An 18,747-nucleotide genomic window follows, 5' to 3' on the forward strand; every position below is an offset into this window, starting at 1 on the left:
ACGGATCCTGGATCAGAATATCCTGAAGTGGATTCCTCCTCTATTCAGGGTAGGTCGAAGTTCACATCCTACCATTTCCTTCCGAGCCTTCTCACTCTGTAATATCTAAAATAGCTTCTGAAATCTCTAAACGTGCACCATGATGTGTACACCATGAAATGACAGTGCCAAGTAGATCAGACATTACAGAATGATTTCAGTTACAGAAACGTTGATTCTGAAACAATGTTTTATCATCAGTCAGAACAATTGAAATTACCATGTATCTCCCCAGAAGTCTCTCTTGGCTCTGAATTGTGTACTGGTTTGTGGGATCGGTGGCTCATTAGAACGGTATAAATTTGAACTAAAATTGAAAAAAAAACACAATTTCGTCCAATCTTTCCCATACTCTAATTAACTGGCCTCCACGCCACAATAGATCAATATCTGTTCCATAATTGCTGTGGAAATATACATTTAAGGAGATCATTCTAACTGTCCTTCATTACTAACTAATTCCAATTCAAATACATTTCCCTCTCAGCTCCTGCTTTGACAGACTATGACGACGCTGAGACTGAAACCATTGACTCTCAGAGTGGGCACTTGCTGCTGAACCGGGACCCTGACGGTATCTTCACTTTGACAAGTTCCTGCGGTGATCTCAGCACTCTGGGTGAGATAAAACTTTGATTGTTCCTTTTCTTAAACAGTCGACCGTGATCAGTACACAATAAGTTGATAAGAAATTGGAACAGGATTAGGCCGTTCAGCCCCTCGACCCTGGTCCACCCCTCAGTGGATCATGACTAATCAGACATTCATCATATTGACTCTCTTGCCCTTTCCCCGGGTCCCTTCATTCCTTTACTGATTAATGATTTACCAATCACAGCCTTAAATGTGCACAAGGACTCTGCCTCCACAGCTCTCTGTGGCAACGAGCTCCAAAGATTCACAATATGTTGAGAGAAAAAAAAAGCACTTCAAATTTCAGTCTCAAGTTGGTACCCTTCATTCTGATTCTGTGCAGTCTGGTGCTAGAATCTCTAATGTGTGGGTGGGTGGGGGGGAGGGGGTGACATCATCCTCTCAGCATTTATCCTGTCGATCCCCATAACAATCCTATGTTTCAATGAGATAACCTCTTATTCTACCGAATACCAATGTGCATAGTGGCAGCGATGTTTCTTTTGCCATTATTAATCAGTATTTCTGCAGTGACTATATTTGCCTCTCGTCGTTGATTATCCGAGCTCCGATGTTGCATCTTACAGTTCTCTCTTTATTATTGTTTCTCGTGTTTCTCTTTCCTATGTCACACAGTTTGTGTTCCCATCAACTTGTCATTCTGCTTTATCCCTTCCAAACCACACTATCAAACATTCACCACAGGACAGCATTCCCCGTCCCAGCCAGGTACAACACGTTCAGTTTGTATTGATCTAACCTCCCCACCACCGCCCCCTCCCCGTCCCACCACCCCCACACCCCCTGAACCTCTCCCAACGTCCCAGGGATCTAAAACCCGTCACCATAGCACCAGTCTCCCAGCCAGGTACTCAGCTGATATTCCGGCAACATAAACTTTGCCCAATAGGAGGAGCTGTTAGTAACCCTGAAATCACCAGATTTGAGGTAATAATTTTCAACTGACTTCCTAACCCCCATAATCCCCTTTTTGGATTTTTTTTAACCCACTTGATCAATACCGATGCAAATCATGACAAGTGGCTCTTCAGCGCCCCCTGCTGAATATCTTCCAACTGCCATGAGAAATCTTTGACTCGAACACCAGGGGCGCAACATCCCAGCCTGGAGTATCGTTTGCGGCAAAAGGAAGGCTTTCCAATTTCCCTGACATTTGAATCTCATGTAAGGATTGCATTCCCACATTTCCTGCTTCTATCGCGTGCAAAGGAGCCATACATGGTGCGATGAATGAGAAGCCATTACCCCAACAGGATCGAAATCAGCCCACCATCAGTGGCACCTCCGCGCCAGGCCCTAAATATTTTCCCTGCTCGTCTGCCTAACAATAAGGTGCGATTTAGCCTGGCCAATCAACCCAACCTGCGCGTCATTCCATTGTGGGAGTGAACCGGACATCCGGGGGAAACCCACGCAGACACGGAGTGAACATGCAAACTTCACACAATGAGATCTGGATTGAAAACCCGTGATTGAAAACCCCCGATGCTGTGATTCCGCAGTGCTAACCACTGTCTCACCGTGCTGCCCTTAATTTGTTTTCATTAATTTCAAACATTGTGGATTCAGACTGATACTTAGATTGAAATAAATCTTTAAATTAAACTGCACCATTCCTTCAAACTCAGCCCTTGTGACTCCCTGTTTCTCGAAGCTCCAGACAAGGCCACACTGAAGAGCCTTCTGTTTTTGGGCCTGAAATTCAAGGCTTCTGAAGCTGCATTAATCCTGATTTCTAATTAACTCGCTCCAGCTGAGAGGCTGGGAAAACCTGTTTCCAACCTGCGATTAAAATTCACCCGATCAAAAGTGCAATGTTTAATTGATTGCTAAAATAATGAACGAAGTAGACTGAAATTTAGCATTTCCTGGATACTGTGAGGAAATCCCTGTCATTCCTGATCCCCTTCATGGAGGCCCATGCTGTGACTGCTTTCTGAATTGATTATCACCTCTGATTATTACTGCAGTCTCCCGCCCTCTTGTGCGGAATATACTCGCTCTGGTGTGCAGCCGATCAAAGAATAATTGGCATTTGGGTTTAGTTCCTGTCGCGAATGCACAGAATTGTATTAAACAAGGTATCTACTTTCAGCCCAAAGTTCACCAAAAATATGTCTACCCTCCACAGTATACAGTAAATCCGTATTAATCCAATCTTGTCGGTTCCTTCCACGCCAGCCAAGAATAACAGTGCCCCCTGCATAAGCAGCGACCTTGGGCAGTGGCCATTCATTTCCGAAGTTTAAACATATACATTATAATGTTAAACCGTATTTTATGACATTTTCCAATGGGAATGCCGCAGTGTCGGGGTGTGACCTGTCCCACATGGTTTCTGCTTTGTGATTTCCTGCAGTATTTTCAGTGGTACATTACATTGAAAGTATCGGAAAGAATGTGCAGTGTGCATTTGATAGAAAGAAACTGACAGTTGAACTGGAATGTAATACAATTACTAGTGTAGTGTTGAACTGATTGTGGAAATGTGTGTAATTCTCACTCATTTTTCTTTTCTCGTTTCAGGTCAGAGTCATCACAAAATTCAGGATGTGACGTCCTCAGACATGTGACTTAAATCAATGGGGACGCCCATTAAGTTTTCCACAAATATCGCCACGTCGAATATGCTTTAATCCTACATAAATACGCAGTTGTTTTTGTATCAATATGTTATTATTTCATGTTGTGTATTGTGTGAATTATTATTTCTTTCCTTGTTTTATATGAAAGAGTAAACGTTTTGTTCAATTAATAATGAAAAACAAGATGGAAAGTGTATCGAGTATTGCACTGTCCATATTAAAGTTATTACATTGCATTGCATTGTGGAACGGAGCCGTGATTATAATTCAAGATTTTATACAAGTTTTTTTTTTGGTCAAATAGATTTGACGTTCATTTTGTTAAAGCTTCCCTTCTTATGCCATTAAATAAAGATTAGGGCGGATAAATACATGGTTTGCTTCCGTTTTCTTCATTTGTTATATTCTAGATCATCATGGAGGCGGAGGTGGGGTGGGTGGGTGGGTGGGTGTGGGGGTGGGGGGCGGTGCTCCACTGCATTTCCCCAGCAACTAAATCCAACCCGATTGCATCCCAACACTACCCTAAACACTGGAGACCGTTGTGTAGCGGGAGGTATGAAGATGCTGCTCAGATTCCCATGTCTCCTTTTCATTTTAATTCCACAAGATTTAATATCCAGTAATCCGTTAGTTTCCATTTCCTCCGGATAAGCCCCTGTACGATCGCCCGGCAATTCCAACCATCCTTCGGTAGTTATGGCATTAAAACACAAACATTAATGAGCTGAAGACTGTTATTTTATAAATACATAAATATTGGAAATGGTGATCAAACTGGAGAATTCCGACACCATTTACTGAGCGCAGATTAAGACGGAAATGTTTACATATCGGCCCACTTCGTTGGCCCTTTTTTTTCCTCCGTGTGAGCTTGCTGTATTTTGCTGTGTCAGGCCCACAACGCCTCGTTGTCAATAAAGTTGTTGAAAAGGGAATTGCAGGGACTGTGGCACCAGCGGTTGGAGGAGAGAGTTTATTTATTCGTAACACGAGTAGGCTTACATTGACACTGCAATGAAATTACTGCAAAAATCCTCTGTCCGCCACAGCGGCACCTATTCGGGTACACTGAGTGAGTGCTGAGCATGACCAATCCTTCATTAGCAAATCATTCTGAGTGTGGGAATAAACCATAGCACCGGGGGGAAACCCGCACAGACATGGGGAGTACATGCAGACTTCGCATAGAAAATGACCCAAGCCAGGAATTGAACCCGTTTCCTTGGCACTGTCTCGCAGCAGCGCTCAGCACTGCGCCACCATGCGGGTGAAAGGAGGAGGAGGAACAGAAACGCCAGCTGTGGGAGGGGAGTGACAGAGCGAGAGGGGGAGACTCAGTGCCACCAGCCATGGTTTGAGGGAATGGCTGAGGGAAGGGACAAACAAAGCTATCAGCGGCTAGAGAAAAGAGTGACAGAAACAGAGCCGGAGAGACAGCGACTCAAGCGGTTGGAGGAGAGAGTGACAGGGCGAAAAAGGGAGAGACAGTTACGCCAGCCGTGGTAGGGGTGGGAGATCGAGAGATCGAGAAACATCAGCGGTGGGAAAAGAAAGTGACAGAGCGAGAAGGGGGGAGCACAGAGGCACCACCAGTGGGATGAGAGAGTGACAGAGCGAAGAGGTCAATGACAGCGACACCAGCGGTAGGAGAAGAGACTGCCAGAGAGAGGCAGTGACACACCGACACCAGCAGTGGGAGGAGAGAGTGCCAGAGAGAGGCAGTGACACTCCGACACCAGCGGTGGGAGGACAGAGTGCCAGAGAAAGGGAGTGACACACCGATACCAGCGGTGGGAGGACAGAGTGCGAGAGAAAGGGAATGACACACCGATACCAGCGGTGGGGGAGAGAGTGCGAGGTGAAGAAGCAGTGAAATGGCTTCAAATTGCTGCCAAATTGTGGAATTGTCAGGTTATTCGTGTAAGACTTCAGAAACATGTTGTTGTAATGTTGGGTGGAATCATATGGGAAATTTAACATACATTAGGAATTCATTAACTCATAGCTTAATGTCCAACAATAAATAAATATCGTCCGGTAAATGGACGATACCTTGATGCAAATATTGACCCCTTGTTCTAAATTTCCAGCAAGAGAGAACATCCTTTCCACATCTACCCATTCAGTACCCTCCAGGACCTTTGCGGTTTTGATCAAACCGCTTCCTACTCTCCTAAACTGCAGTGAATGCAAACCGGGTCGCTGCAAACTTATTGCATCAGTAACCAGCCCATTACAGATATTAGCACAGAACACTTTTTTAAACTCCTTCCAATAGAATTAAATCTTTCCTTGAATAAGGAGTCTATTACTGCATACAATACTCCTGTTGTAGACTCACCGATGCATTATCTATCTGAAGCACAACCTCCCGGAAGATGTATTCATTTCCCATCACAGAATTTCCAAGAAGACCACAGAGGGGGAATGTTGAGGGGCTGTTGCAGTGCCGTAGGCGCGATTTTTTATCGCCATTGTATGATGACAAACCTTTTCCCCATTGTTGAATTTACTTTCAGCCTCGTATGTCGTAATCTGCCAGGAGGGGATGCGTTTCTGTTTCTGAATGTGAATGGTCAATGGATTTAGAAGAAAGTTCAGAGTACTTCTGGGGCCTTTGGGAAATTTTATTCGTGCAGAGAAGCCATTGAGATCAAATTACAATAAAATCCAAATCCTATTTTTACCTCTGATGAAGGAACAGTCACATGGACTGGAAACGTTAACTCTGTTTCTCTCTTGACTCCAGAAGCAAAACACTGCTTGGGTCTAGATATTTCTGGACCGTCAGCATTTTGGCACCATTTTCAGTGCAATTCAATCCAACACAAACTGGCCTGATAATAAATACAGACAACAAAACCTTAGCGGGCAAAATCGTGAATTCAATTCAAATTTGCACATCAGGTAATTAGTGGGTGGGAGTTCCAGTACACATGATGTTTGCTGAATCAGTAAGAACTTGCGTTCATATAGCGCCTTTAGAGGAGATATGGTCTCGTCTTTGTATTGGATTCCATCACGGTCTCACTATGACTAACATCGTGATGCATGCACAGGGTTATCAGTTTATTTGTCTGTGTTTCTTTTTCATTAGATTGAGCTGAAATATGGAAATACAGATCTGTGAAACCAGCAGAGTGATAACACGCATTTACATCTTAAATACGAAATCGAAATCACATCATGGCGATGATGTTTATTCGAATTGTTTTGAATGATGCCCAGATTGATGGTTTAGAATAGACCCAGTGTAGCGGTATCCCAATGGGGAGCTGATGGACTGGGAATATATGGGGGTCTCCCGGTTCGAATCCTGCCCAGAGTGTTTCCCCTATTCCTCATTCACTTTCAAGTTTCACAACATTCCTTTGGGGTGGATCACCACCTACCCGGAGGGGTAACCAGCACCTTTCAATGGTAAGAAATGTTTTTTTCTAATCCTTATTCTCGGAATTTCTGCCTTAAGTACACGAATGATCGGCCTAAGGAGTGGCAGTGATCTTTCTGTGTCTCTATCCCATTGTGGAAGTCACTCTGTGTTTAATTATACATGTGTCTGTCTGTGTGCACGGGATGCACTTGTGTACGTTCCTGTGCAAGTTCCTGCTTGTCACTGTCTGCGTTGTTTTCGTTTATTTAACCATTTTTATTATTAGTTATGTGCCTGTAAGATGCTTTTCCTCAAATAACTTTCCAATTCACTTTTCAAAATGATTAATGCCATGAGTGAAGAAGAGGGGAGACCCCTAGATCTTGCCATCCTGATACAAATGGAATTTGAAGTGTTGGATCTGTTGCTAACAGTGAGCGTGAAACTCAAGAGACCAGAAGACCATGAGATGGAAGAGCAGCATTCAGGCAATACAAGATGGCCGCCAGCGATGTGTCTCCCTGCAGCCCATTGTCCAGATTGTCCCCGGTGGATGTGGTGGGGATGGTGCAGCAGATGGAGCAACAATCCCAGTTTCAATGGGGGGAAGAAGCTGCAATGCTGCCCCCTGGTGTACACTCCTCTCCAGTCTCTGCATTGCAGAGTGTTTAAAGTCAGAGAGTGAATTGTCACCGCAGCACCTTGACCCCAGGGATCAAACTACCCCCACTTAAAACCATCAAATCCTGACAGTGCATGGACTCTGCATCGACGGGGCATCTTACCCGATTCCCCTACCCTCAGATAGTTACCCTCTGATCCCCCCTAACCCACACATCTTTGGAATGTGGGCGGAAACTGCAGCACCCAAAAGAAACCCACGCAGACACGGGGAGAATGTGCAAACTCCGCACAGACAGTGACCCAAGGGTGGAACCGAACTCGGGTCCCTGGTGTTGTGAGGGAGCAGCGCGAAACACTGTCACCGTACTGTCACTCCGGGAAATGCATTTGGGTTGAACATGGGGCGGGCGGGGGGATTTCTCACTCACTTTGATTATTGGAGGGGGGATGGGTATCAGAATAACTCAGAGTTGCCTCAATATCCTCACCTTTCCTCGTGTTTCTTATTGAAAAAAAAACTCGTTCCTCCACCTGGCCCAGCGATAGGGCGAACAGAAAGCAGAGAAAAGATTATGGCACAGAAAGAGGCCATTCAGCCCATCACATCCGCACCAGCTGGAGAAATATAAACTAGCATTCCATTCTAATCCCACCTTCTAGTGACCCAGTCCCCAGCCCGATCTTTACAGGTTACAACATTTCAGCTACAGATCTGGGGACCGATCGATGGATCCGAGATGTTTCGATCTGGACCACCAGGTTACACACGAATTCCAGACACCCACTACTCTCTGAGTGAAAACCTTCTTTCCAATCCTCTCCAATCCTCCCAGTAATCCCCATTCAATCATTGCAAATCCCAGTCCCCCGGTAAATGTCCTCTCTCTGCCTCCGTGACGATTTACAATATAATAAATGAAGAAAACGGAAGCAAACCATGTATTTATCTGCTCTAATCTTTATTTAATGGCTTAAGAATGGAAGCTTTTACAAAATAAACTTCAAATCCATTTGACAAAAAAACGCATCAAATCTTGAATTATAATAACGGCTCCGTTCCACAATGCAATGCGAAGTAACAGCTTTAATATGGACAGTGCAATACTCGATATACATTCTAGGTTGTATCTTATTATTGATTGAACAAAACGTTTACTCTTTCACGCAGAACAAAGACAGAAATGAGAAATCACAAAACACAACATGAAGTAATAACCTACTGATACAAAAAAAACAATATTTTATCTCGGAGTAAAGCATATTCGACATGGCGATATTTGTGGGAAAGGTAAGGGGCGCCCCCTTTCATTTAATCCCATGATTCATATGTCTGAGGACGTCACATCCTGTATTTGTTGATGACTATGACCTGAAACGGGAAGATAAAAATGAGTAAGATTTACAACTATTTCCACAATCAGGTCAACACTCCACAAGTACTTGTATTATATTCCAGTTCAACTGTCAGTTTCTTTCTATCAAATACACACTGCACATTCTCTCTGATACTTTCAGTGTAATGTAACACTGAAAATACTGCAGGAAATCACAAAGCAGAAACCATGTGGGACAGGTCACATCCCTACACTGCGGCACCCCCATTGGAAAATCTCATAAAATACGGTTTAACATTATAATGTATATGTGTAAACTTCGGAAATGAATGGTCACTGCCCAATGGCTGTTAAACTCCTGTGCTTGTGCCACAGATAACATTGTTATTCTTAGCCGGCGTGGATGGAACCGATAAGATGGGATCAATGCGGGTGTGTCCCTGAGTTGTGAATCTTTGGAACACGTTGCCACAGAGAGCTGTGGAGGCAGAGTCCTTGTGCACATTTAGGCTGAAGTAGGTAGATTATTGATCAGTAAAGGAATTGAGGATTATAGGGTAAAGGTAAGAGAGTAATTAGAATGAATGTCTGATGAGTCATGACCCACTGAAGGGCGGACCAGGCTGGAAAGTCTGAAAGGCCTAATCCTGTTCCAATTTATTATCAATTTATTATGTACTCATCCCAAGCGACTGCCTAAGGTACGGAACGATCAAAGATTTATCTCACCCAGAGTGCCGAGATCACCGCTGGAATTTGTCAAAGTGAAGATACCACAGGGTCCCGGTTCAGCAGCAAGTCCCCACTCTGGGTGTCAATGGTTCCAGTCTCAGCATCGTCATAGTCTGTCAAAGCAGGAGCTGAGAGGGAAAAGTGTTTGAATTGTAGTTAATTAGTAATGAAGGACAGTTAGAAGCATATCCTTAATTATCTATTACCACAGTAATTACGGGACAGAGACTTTGATCTATTGTGGCATGGAGGCCAGTGAATTAGAGCAGGGAGAATTATTGGGTGATTTTTTTTTTCAATTGTAGTTCAGATTTACACCGTTCCCAATATGTCACCGATCCCACAAACCAGTGCACAATTCAGGGCCAAGAGAGCCTTCTGGGGAGATACATTCTTTTTTAAAGTAATTTCATTGTTCCGAACAATAATAAAACATTGTTTCAGACTGAAAGTTTCCGTAACTAAGATCAATCTGCAATATCTGAGCTATTTGGCACTGTCATTTCATGGTATATATACCATGGAACAAACGTTTGGAGATTTCAGAAGCTATTTTAGATATTACAGAGTGAGAAGGCCCGGGAGGAAATGGTAGGACGTGAACTTCGACCTACCCTGAATAGAGGAGGAATCCACTTCAAGATATTCTGATCCAGGATCCGTGTCTCCCAAACTGTGACTGGTGTAATATTCAATCTGATTGAAGGAGTCAATGCTTGAAGAAACTGGTAAACACAAAACAATTGGTTGTTTAGGAAATTGTTTATGGAGTCATTGTGATGTTATCGTGACAGAGAACGCATCAGAAAGTCAGAGTAGAGATCTCAACAACTTCATCGCCTCTGTGGAAATATCCTGGCATTTGATCCTGGCACCAATTTGGGAGAATAGTCAGCAGAATGACTGCAGTGGTCCAAAGTGAAGAACCAGAACTACCTTACTGGACAAAAATATGTTATTCTGGCTCTGAAATGGCCAGTCCCTGAGGACAAATAATGTGTGAGATATCAGAGAACCGGGAATATGTAAGAAAAAATCATTTCCATATGGACCGGCTTTTGTGATCCAGAATCACTTTTCCCTGCTGTATTATCCCCCTGTCTTTTATCCTCAGAGATGTAAATCCATAGAATCACCGATACACTACAATGCAGCAGAAAACCACTTGACCCATCGAGATTGCACTGACAACAATCTCACCCAGGCTCTATCCCTGCAGCCAAACATATGAACCCAACGAATCCCTCTGACCTCCACTGAGAGACAATTGAATTCTTGTAATACCCCTGGCTAACTTTCTCTCCAAAAAATGTCATCATCGTGAAAATGTAGTTTGATTCGGTCAATTATAAACAAGTGATCCCAGTGCCGGATTCATCTGGACACCAATTCTAATCGTCTCCTTTCTGAGAAACACATTCTACCCCTCAATTTGACAGCTTCCTTGCAGCTCGTCATTTTATTCCGCCTTCCCGATGATTCCATGCACATGAAATAAAGACTTGTATAGGCTATTCACTGCCAGCAGGTTTCAAACACTTCACAGCTAATTACGTAGCTTTGAAATGTTGTCTTTGCAGTATACAATTCAGAGGAAAATTTTATCCATTGCAATCTTTCACGGGAAGTAATATTTTAATAATTGAGTGGTAATCTGACTTTGTGGATTTGTTCAAGTGGTAAATTTTGTTCCGGACAAACCTGCGAACTCAAGTCTGCTTTAGCATGGTCAGCTGATCATTTATAACCAAAAGAGAATGCATCTTGGCCATTGCTTGAATGGATCATGTGAAAGATCATATCGCCAAGTGTGCAGCAACTCGCTCAGCACGGCACCGGAGTGTCAGCTTTATTTTTCTATTGAAGTGTTGGGATGGAACATGGATTTGGAAACATTTGAGATACAGGACAGATTGGAACTTAGTGAAAAAGATTTGAAAGTACATTGCCCCATTAGCGGTGTATGAGATGGCAGTTTCCCAAACACATGTTGGGCACGAAAAAAATACTTTTATGGTGTTTACGGTATCTGCTCTGATTTTTTTTGTGAGATTTTGATGATGTTGATTATGTGAGGGATTCCAACATGAAAGGTGCACTGAAGTCTTTATATTGATTTAATGCAGTTATTTCTTTCCTCCTTTTGTCAAATTACTTTTCGTGTTCTTCCCAATAATGTTTAGCAAACTGATACCGATTTTATTGGCATTTTCCTTTTTCATACCGAATCATACCATCCCTATTCGCTTTCCACCAGCAGCCTGGCATTACACACATTAGTGATGACTCGGTGAAAAGCTGCAGTTCTGCTTCTGCTCAAATTTTCCTTCGATGGAAAATGCATGGATGGAAATGTTTCTGTGAGTTTGATGTTTTTAGTTCGTTTGTGTCTCCACCTGTTAATACCATTCCCATTCACATCTTGTGAAGTCATGAACTTAAATGTTATCTCTGGGACAAACTGAAACAAACAATTGATTAATATTTTTCTCATTTCAGTATTGGGACTGTTTGAAAAACTATCCTTCGAAAATACCTGATGTAAATTCTGAATTGGCAATTTCATTTTTATTTTGATTGAATATTTCGTTATGCTCATTAACATTCCATTATTCACTAATATAATAGTCCTCCTTTGCCGTCTTAAGAAATAACATCATTTTTTTCCCCCGATTCCATATCTCATTTGACTTTGTACACTACTCCTCTGAGCCTAACACATTTCCCCTTTTGTTGTTCCTTGTTTGCATTGGCGATGTGTCTTGATATTTAATAGTTTGCATTTTTTTTTGCTTGTTCTATTTATATTTTATGATTGATTTGGACCAAAAATGGTTTTAAATCTACCAATTTCACAAAAAAACTATTGCAATCAAGGAAATTTCCCACATACTAATCTGCACTGTAATTAGGCGCTATGTATGTGGCCAGCAGGAATAAAGTACTGAGTGTATTTATATATTCAATAAAATATTTAACTTATTATGATTTAGATCAGACTTTGATATGCTCAAGTTGCAAAACAGTTGCAAAATGGAAGTAGCTACTCTGCTTTCTATTTTTTTAACAGAAGGCAAACAATTTCTTGAACAATAATGAATATTAGTTATTTATTAAGCACGAAAATCCTCTGAAGATAAATAAAGACATTTAAAATGTCTCTTTTCTACATGAGGACAGTGAGGTTAATGCTTCTCTTGACCATGGCTAAAGTGGGTAAACGTGAAGCTTTATTTTTCCATGTAGCTTGGGCTAAAAAAAACACAAACCTGAACCACGAGACTGAGTGTACAGCTTGGCGGGAGGAATATCATCTATTTCTTCATATATGGCTTGATATATAACAGGATCCCAGCTCCCCGCGGCAGGTTCTGTTGGAGGAAAATCGGGGCAATTAGCATACTCTTACATTCTGGAACTATATTTCTGTTCATGTTTTGTGTTGATTTCATATCTCACTCTATGTAGAGGTTAGATTCGTACCAGGGTCCCGCAGAATTTACTTTGTTTCTCTGCATCATGAATCCAGCGATGATGCCACTGCCTCCATCACAGGGAACACTGGGGCATTTGGAGACCAGTGAAAGACAGCGCATAAGATTGGAATCAAGAGAACTCGGTGTGAGTTCAGACACTTGCAGTAGTTTTGTTTATCTGATCAAAACCAGTGGCGCAAAAGGCAGACATTCATCAGATTCCATGGCCACGTTTTAACACGGAGCAGGTCAGTAACCTGTTGCCAGAGGGACGCTACTCCATACCAAGCATGGCCGAATAGAAATTTCTCCCATTCTCACCGCCTTGTTGCCTTGGAATGATTTTACAGGAAGTGCTGACACTTTGTTCCTATTAAGTTTTGGGACTGAACATGGAGCATCTGACTCAGAGAGCGGGACGCTATTCACCGGCATGGATTCTGTAATATTAGTGGGATAGTTTTGCTGGGATGCAGTATTGGCATTGATAATTGTGGAAAATCATACCATCACGTCTCAAAATGGGTTGAGTACTGTTAGGGTACTTGACACGGCAAAACAAACACTCAGTGTTGGTTTCCAACCAATTGTAAGTGGAAAGAAAATGCCAGTTGCTAAATAATTAATGAACGCGTTGGAATATAGGAATTAGGAGCGAGATTGGACAATTCAGTCATTTGAGCCCGCTCCAAAGTTCTATATGATCATGGCTAATCTTATCCTGGTCTCAAATCCACAAACTGCCTGCTCCATTTGAGCTTTATTCAACTTTCATTGACGCACATATGTGTTTCTTCCTTGAACTTGCTGACTGATATTTGCTTTGCATTTAAATTTCTCTCCTTTTGCTGTAAATGCTAAAATTCAAATTGTCATTCTTACGAAATGTTGCATTTGTACATTAACGTTCTGTCATTCATGCACAAGTACACCCAGATCCCTCTGCATTGGTAGACTTTGAATATGCTTCCCAGTTCAATAATCATCTACCCTTTTATTCATTTTAACTCTCTGCGAACATGTTTGACCACAAATGTATCCACATTAAGCTCCATTTGTGACATTCTGGTCCATTGTCCTAGCCTGTCAATGTCCATCTGTAGCCTCGATAATCTCATCAGGATCTGCTTCCCCACTCATCTTTGAATCATCCGCAAATCTTGTTGTGTTTGACTCTGGGCCGAATCACAGGTCAGTTATATCAGTTGTCATCCCTCCTGTTACATTTTGCTCTCTATCCAGAGAAGGAACCATTTATCCCTATCCTATACTTTCTCTCACTCAGCCAATCCTCTATCCAAGCCAATATTCTGTGCCCAACCTCTGGGATCTAAAACTCTTGTCCAAGTCATTCAAAAATCTACATGTACCACAAGCATGTGACGCCCATCATCCACCTCGCTATTTAAATCCTCAAAAAAAAACTTCAGCAAGTTTGTCAGGCACAAGTTGTCCTTCATTAAACCGTGCTGACTCTGGAGAATTCCGCTTTGTTTTCCATTGATCAGTTATCCACTGCTTAATGACTTACTGCAACAACTTCCCAACACAGAGGTCAACATGCGTGGTCTACAGTTTGCCTTTTTTTGTGTCTCTGCTCTTTTTTGAATAAAAGTGTCATACCAGCGTGTTTCCGATCCACTGATATCTTTCCAGAATCTCGGAAACAAGGAATTAGCAAAACAAGTGCACTATATCTGCTGCCATCTCCTTTAATACTTAAGTATGCAGGTCATTAGAGTTCAATTTGTTGCATTAAAAAAAACAATTCCGTATCCCATGCACTGGTGGATGGAGCAGGAATATGAATGTAGATAACTCCCTCCTTTATATGTAATATTTTACTGTTTCCCATGTGACTGGAAATAAATTACTGGTCAATACTCAGTTAATTTGTTTTTGAAATGTGTTCAAGTCATTCTATGTAAATCGGCAGAGAAGCCCCTCTGATGTGTGAAGCAACATCCATGACTCAGCGTGGGTTCAGGGATATGATTCGGGCCTTACCTTTTATTGATGATCTTCTCTGCATTACTGCCAAAAGGACGATTAACTCACAGATCAACAGGACACCGAGTGATATGCAGATCACCAGAGGGATGGAGGTGCTTTCATCTTCATATCCTTGATGAAAGATTCAAGGAAGTTTGTGAGATAAGTGTCCACAATGTTTTAAATACTTACATGATTATCAAACACTCAGACTGACGGTCGAAATTGTCAAAAAAAGGCAATACAAATGTGTGGCAACTATTAATCCTAATGTAAAATGAGCCGTAATAGTGATTGATATTTATTACTGAGACATACCTGAAGGTGTGGGCAGAACAGTCGGAGATAATTCCGGACCTGATGAAGATATGGTAAAAGGGAGACAATTATCTGCATTGTTGGTCAGAAAGACATTTGAAAACATTAATTAACTTCAGCAAAAACGGGCGAACAACGTCACACAGTCCCAAACCACACCGCTCAGTGGGACACTTACCGGAACAAATCACACTGGCATCTTCCTTGTGATCACAGTCAGACTGAGCTAATGATGAAGGGCAGTCAAACAGAAAGGATTCGCTTCCGGTACACTTCACCTCATCCAGCCAGATAGTACCGTTACCCTACCCAAAAGCGGCCCCTCCTGTGGCCTCGAGAGCAGAGCCACAGCCCAGCTGTCTGCAGACAACACTGGCATCGTTCATATCCCAGGAATCATCACACACCGTGCCCCAGGCTCCATTACACCATATCTCCACTCTCCCGGAGCAGCTGTTGTTACCTCCAGACAAACGCAAACTTTGTCCTGAATCTGTTAAAGACAATAAATAAATTATTAACCTTCATGTAGCACAAGAGAGGAATACAATCAGATAGCTGGTTTATTAAAGTTGGGAAAACACCCGAACCTCGCTTGCAGCTGTTCACAGTGTCCTGCTCTTTCTTCGGTGTGTCTCCCCCTGTTGATAAGACAAACATGTTGACTCCATGAGCTACATCAATATTTCAAATCTCACCTGAAACAGAATGATTCATTGTGTTACCTGAACAAACGACACCTGCATCTTCCCAATGATCACAATTGTGTTGACCCCACGGGTCTGCCTGGCACTGCCAAAGGGTCGACTCGTGTGAAAGGCATTCCAACTCATCCAACCAAATCGGTCCGGACCCTACTCCGAATGAGCCAGCGTTATAATCGATGGAAACAAGTGTGCCACAATCTAACTGTTTACAGATCACCGCTCCATCGTCTCGCTCGAGCTTTTCAGAGCAAACTGTCCCCCAGGTCCCATTATAGAGAACTTCCACTCGGCCCTCACAGCGATGCTTTCCCTGCACCAGGCGCAGCTCTTTGTGCTCTGTCAATCAAATCATAAATAATCACGTGATTCAATTATGAATTCTATATCCGCGCACTATATGTCTATGTTCAGTTCAATGTCTGCCTTAATTATTGCATAAAGGTCACATTAAAAAGAGGTATAATCAAGAAATAGCAACATTGAATTTCAGTCGAAACATTTGAACGATGAACCCGATTGATTTATTTGCAAAGCTTGCAGCAATGGTGAAATGGGCAATGTTTTAGATGCTCTGTGCACGGATTATCAACAGAGCTTCAAAAAGTTCCAGAATGAAAGTCCACGAAAGACAATGGGAAACCAGGCAATCGGTGTAAAAGTAGATTCTAAAAAGCCTGTGAACGTTCTCGTTGCTAAAGTAACAAAAGTTCCGGTGTGAAGTTCATGGATTTGTGCTGCAGTCGCTGCTCCCTGGGAGTTAAATAAACCAGCGGGACTTTGTAATCGGCAACATATATAAAAAAATGAACGGCTATTGCGGCAGCAAACTGGTCTGTGCAATTAATACTAAAGAGGACTGCAAGTATGTAACAAAATGCTAATGCATGACAGGACACAGCTGCCAATGACAACTTAGTGTTCGTACTTCTCAGTGGAAAGCAACGAATCTTGATGCAAAGAATAAAGGTTCAGCATGTGTCTTGAGAAATAAGTGATTAAATCAAATGTCTTTGCCAAATAATCTAGTCATCTGAAACAGTTTACACATTGATGAAATTTAAGGCTTGTGATCATAATCGTCAGTGATATTAAGTGGAAGATAAATATATGTCAGGAAATGAGGGATAAAAAAACATAAGGCAACACATCAAAAGTAGGTTATAGAAATATTGTACCAATAATGATGTCCAGAATAAATAACACAGAGAGGGATTTGACAGAAAAGCATTCGTAAGCGCCGTCCTTAGGTATATCAGGAACATGTCTTACATATGAAACTTCTAATGTAACTGAAGTTTGACGTTTACCAGAGCACATGATCTTCACATCTTCTTTATGATTACAGTCGTGTTTACCCCACAATGCATGGGGACATTCCCAGAGAAATGATTCATTCCCAGAGCATTCCAGCTCATCCAACCAAATTGGGTCTGTGTCAGGTCCAGCCGACATGTGAGTTGGAAGCCGCAATGTATGTCCACAATCCAACTGCTTGCAAACCACGTCAGCGTCTGTCAGATCCCAGGAATCATCGCAAACTGAGCCCCAGATCCCATTGTGATAGATCTCCAATCGGCCCGCACATCGGCTTCCACCGCCAGAGAGCCTTAACTGCTTTTGTTCTAATGGAATAGTGAAAGTGACATGTTATATTTCATAAACATATTCATCTCGTTGCTAAATTCACACTATTGACTAATTTGCAGCTAAATTAAAACTTGGATTTTTAACTGCCGTTGACGGGGACATTAATCTACCCTCTGCAAAAAGCAATTTCTGTTCTGAGGTGAAAAAAAAAATGACGTAGCGTTTACAAATCTTATAGATATTCATATTTCCAACAATCAGATAACCCAGCCTTTTTCTGTGTGGATCTGACCCATTCATTGTTTTTTTTTGTTTTATCTAAATTATGTAATGAGTTGTTCAACACAGAATGTTTTAAAGAGATATTAGATTCTCTGTTTTTTTCCACTGACTCGTTTTACCATGCAAACTTCATCAGATGTTTCACCAGTTCACACACATATATATCAGAACAAATCAGAAATACTGTAAATATGCAAGTAGGCTGGCAGCGACTTGACCTTTCAGACAGTGACCTTTCCTGAGAACTCACACAAGTTGCTGCTAAAATGGTCATCAGTTCCTTGTTATCTCAAGAATGCAGGTTTCAAATCTACCCTCATGGCCGCCCATCCAAAACACGGGACTGGAATCAAAACTGTTCTCAATGAGCCGCACACATTCCAACTCACCAGCAGTGACCAGCGGGCGCACAAAACCGAATTAACTAGAGATTTTAAAAAGCTGTTAACTGATTGTATTAAATTGTTACTGTCATCATATTCCAAACTAGTTTTTTTTTCCTCGTGTAGTATCTTGTCCTACATCCAAGCAGAGTGTCAAATATCTCACGAACGTGTTCCCGAAGAGGAAGTGAAGTTTATTCCCAATTGACCAAAATGATATTTTTCCTCCCTTTTCATTTCTGGAAAAGTGACCTGTTAATTCACCTGAGCACAGAACCCCTACGCCGATGCTGTCGCTGCGATTCGGGTTCAATGTGAATGTGCTGCACTTCCGGAGATGCGATTCGTTTCCTTCACACTGGACATCATTCACCCACACAGGCCCTTCACCCTCTCCGTACTTTGAATTGTTATAGGCGGTTACCGCTTCGCCGCAGCCCAGCTGTCTACAGGTCACATTAGCGTCATTCAGATCCCAGAGGCTGTCCTGCACTCTGCCCCAGCTGTGGTTGTAGTAAATCTCCACTCGTCCATCACACCGACTTCCCCCATTCATCAATCTCAGTGACCAGTTTTCATCTAGGGATATAAAGACATGGAGAACAATGGTTACAGTGCTGCAAACTAAATCAAATTAATAATATTTTTCACAAGAACA

The 18,747-nt window shown here is 42.2% G+C and overlaps 2 protein-coding genes across 2 annotated transcripts; both read right to left on the bottom strand.

Moving 5' to 3' along the window:
• Positions 1-8,617: 8,617 nt before the first annotated feature.
• On the bottom strand, positions 8,618-15,609 carry LOC145361203 (uncharacterized). The gene is made up of 7 exons (XM_080216843.1): positions 15,309-15,609; positions 15,131-15,169; positions 14,828-14,944; positions 12,614-12,715; positions 9,959-10,069; positions 9,387-9,472; positions 8,618-8,647 (listed from the first exon to the last, which is right to left on the bottom strand). The coding sequence occupies exons 3-7, from the start codon at positions 14,850-14,852 to the stop codon at positions 8,618-8,620; spliced, it is 354 nt and encodes a 117-aa protein (XP_080072969.1). The 5' UTR covers positions 14,853-14,944; positions 15,131-15,169; positions 15,309-15,609.
• On the bottom strand, positions 15,436-18,645 carry LOC145361204 (scavenger receptor cysteine-rich domain-containing protein DMBT1-like). Its single transcript, XM_080216844.1, has 5 exons — positions 18,354-18,645; positions 17,145-17,459; positions 15,856-16,173; positions 15,721-15,771; positions 15,436-15,623 (listed from the first exon to the last, which is right to left on the bottom strand). Exons 1-5 carry the CDS (start codon positions 18,643-18,645, stop codon positions 15,436-15,438), a joined length of 1,164 nt encoding a protein of 387 aa, XP_080072970.1.
• Between the last annotated feature and the right edge of the window lie 102 nt (positions 18,646-18,747).

Source organism: Carcharhinus amblyrhynchos, chromosome 34, assembly GCF_965287045.1.
Source record: "Carcharhinus amblyrhynchos chromosome 34, sCarAmb.v2.hapA, whole genome shotgun sequence".
Classification (NCBI taxonomy): Eukaryota; Metazoa; Chordata; class Chondrichthyes; order Carcharhiniformes; family Carcharhinidae; genus Carcharhinus; species Carcharhinus amblyrhynchos.

Bases quoted from the DNA above. Each gene is read 5' to 3' on its own strand.
- LOC145361203 (XM_080216843.1), bottom strand. From the start codon at position 14,852: ATGCAGAGAAGATCATCAATAAAAG. The intron at 12,716-14,827 runs GTAAGGCCCGAA...TTCCTCCAACAG, and splicing joins GAGAAGATCATCAATAAAAG to AACCTGCCGCGGGGAGCTGG. The intron at 10,070-12,613 runs GTTTGTGTTTTT...TGTGTTTACCAG, and splicing joins CACTCAGTCTCGTGGTTCAG to TTTCTTCAAGCATTGACTCC.
- LOC145361204 (XM_080216844.1), bottom strand. From the start codon at position 18,645: ATGAATGGGGGAAGTCGGTGTGATGGACGAGTGGAGATTTACTACAAC. The intron at 17,460-18,353 runs GTGAATTAACAG...CTATTCCATTAG, and splicing joins CGTAGGGGTTCTGTGCTCAG to AACAAAAGCAGTTAAGGCTC. The intron at 16,174-17,144 runs GTAAACGTCAAA...TTTGATTGACAG, and splicing joins TGTGAAGATCATGTGCTCTG to AGCACAAAGAGCTGCGCCTG.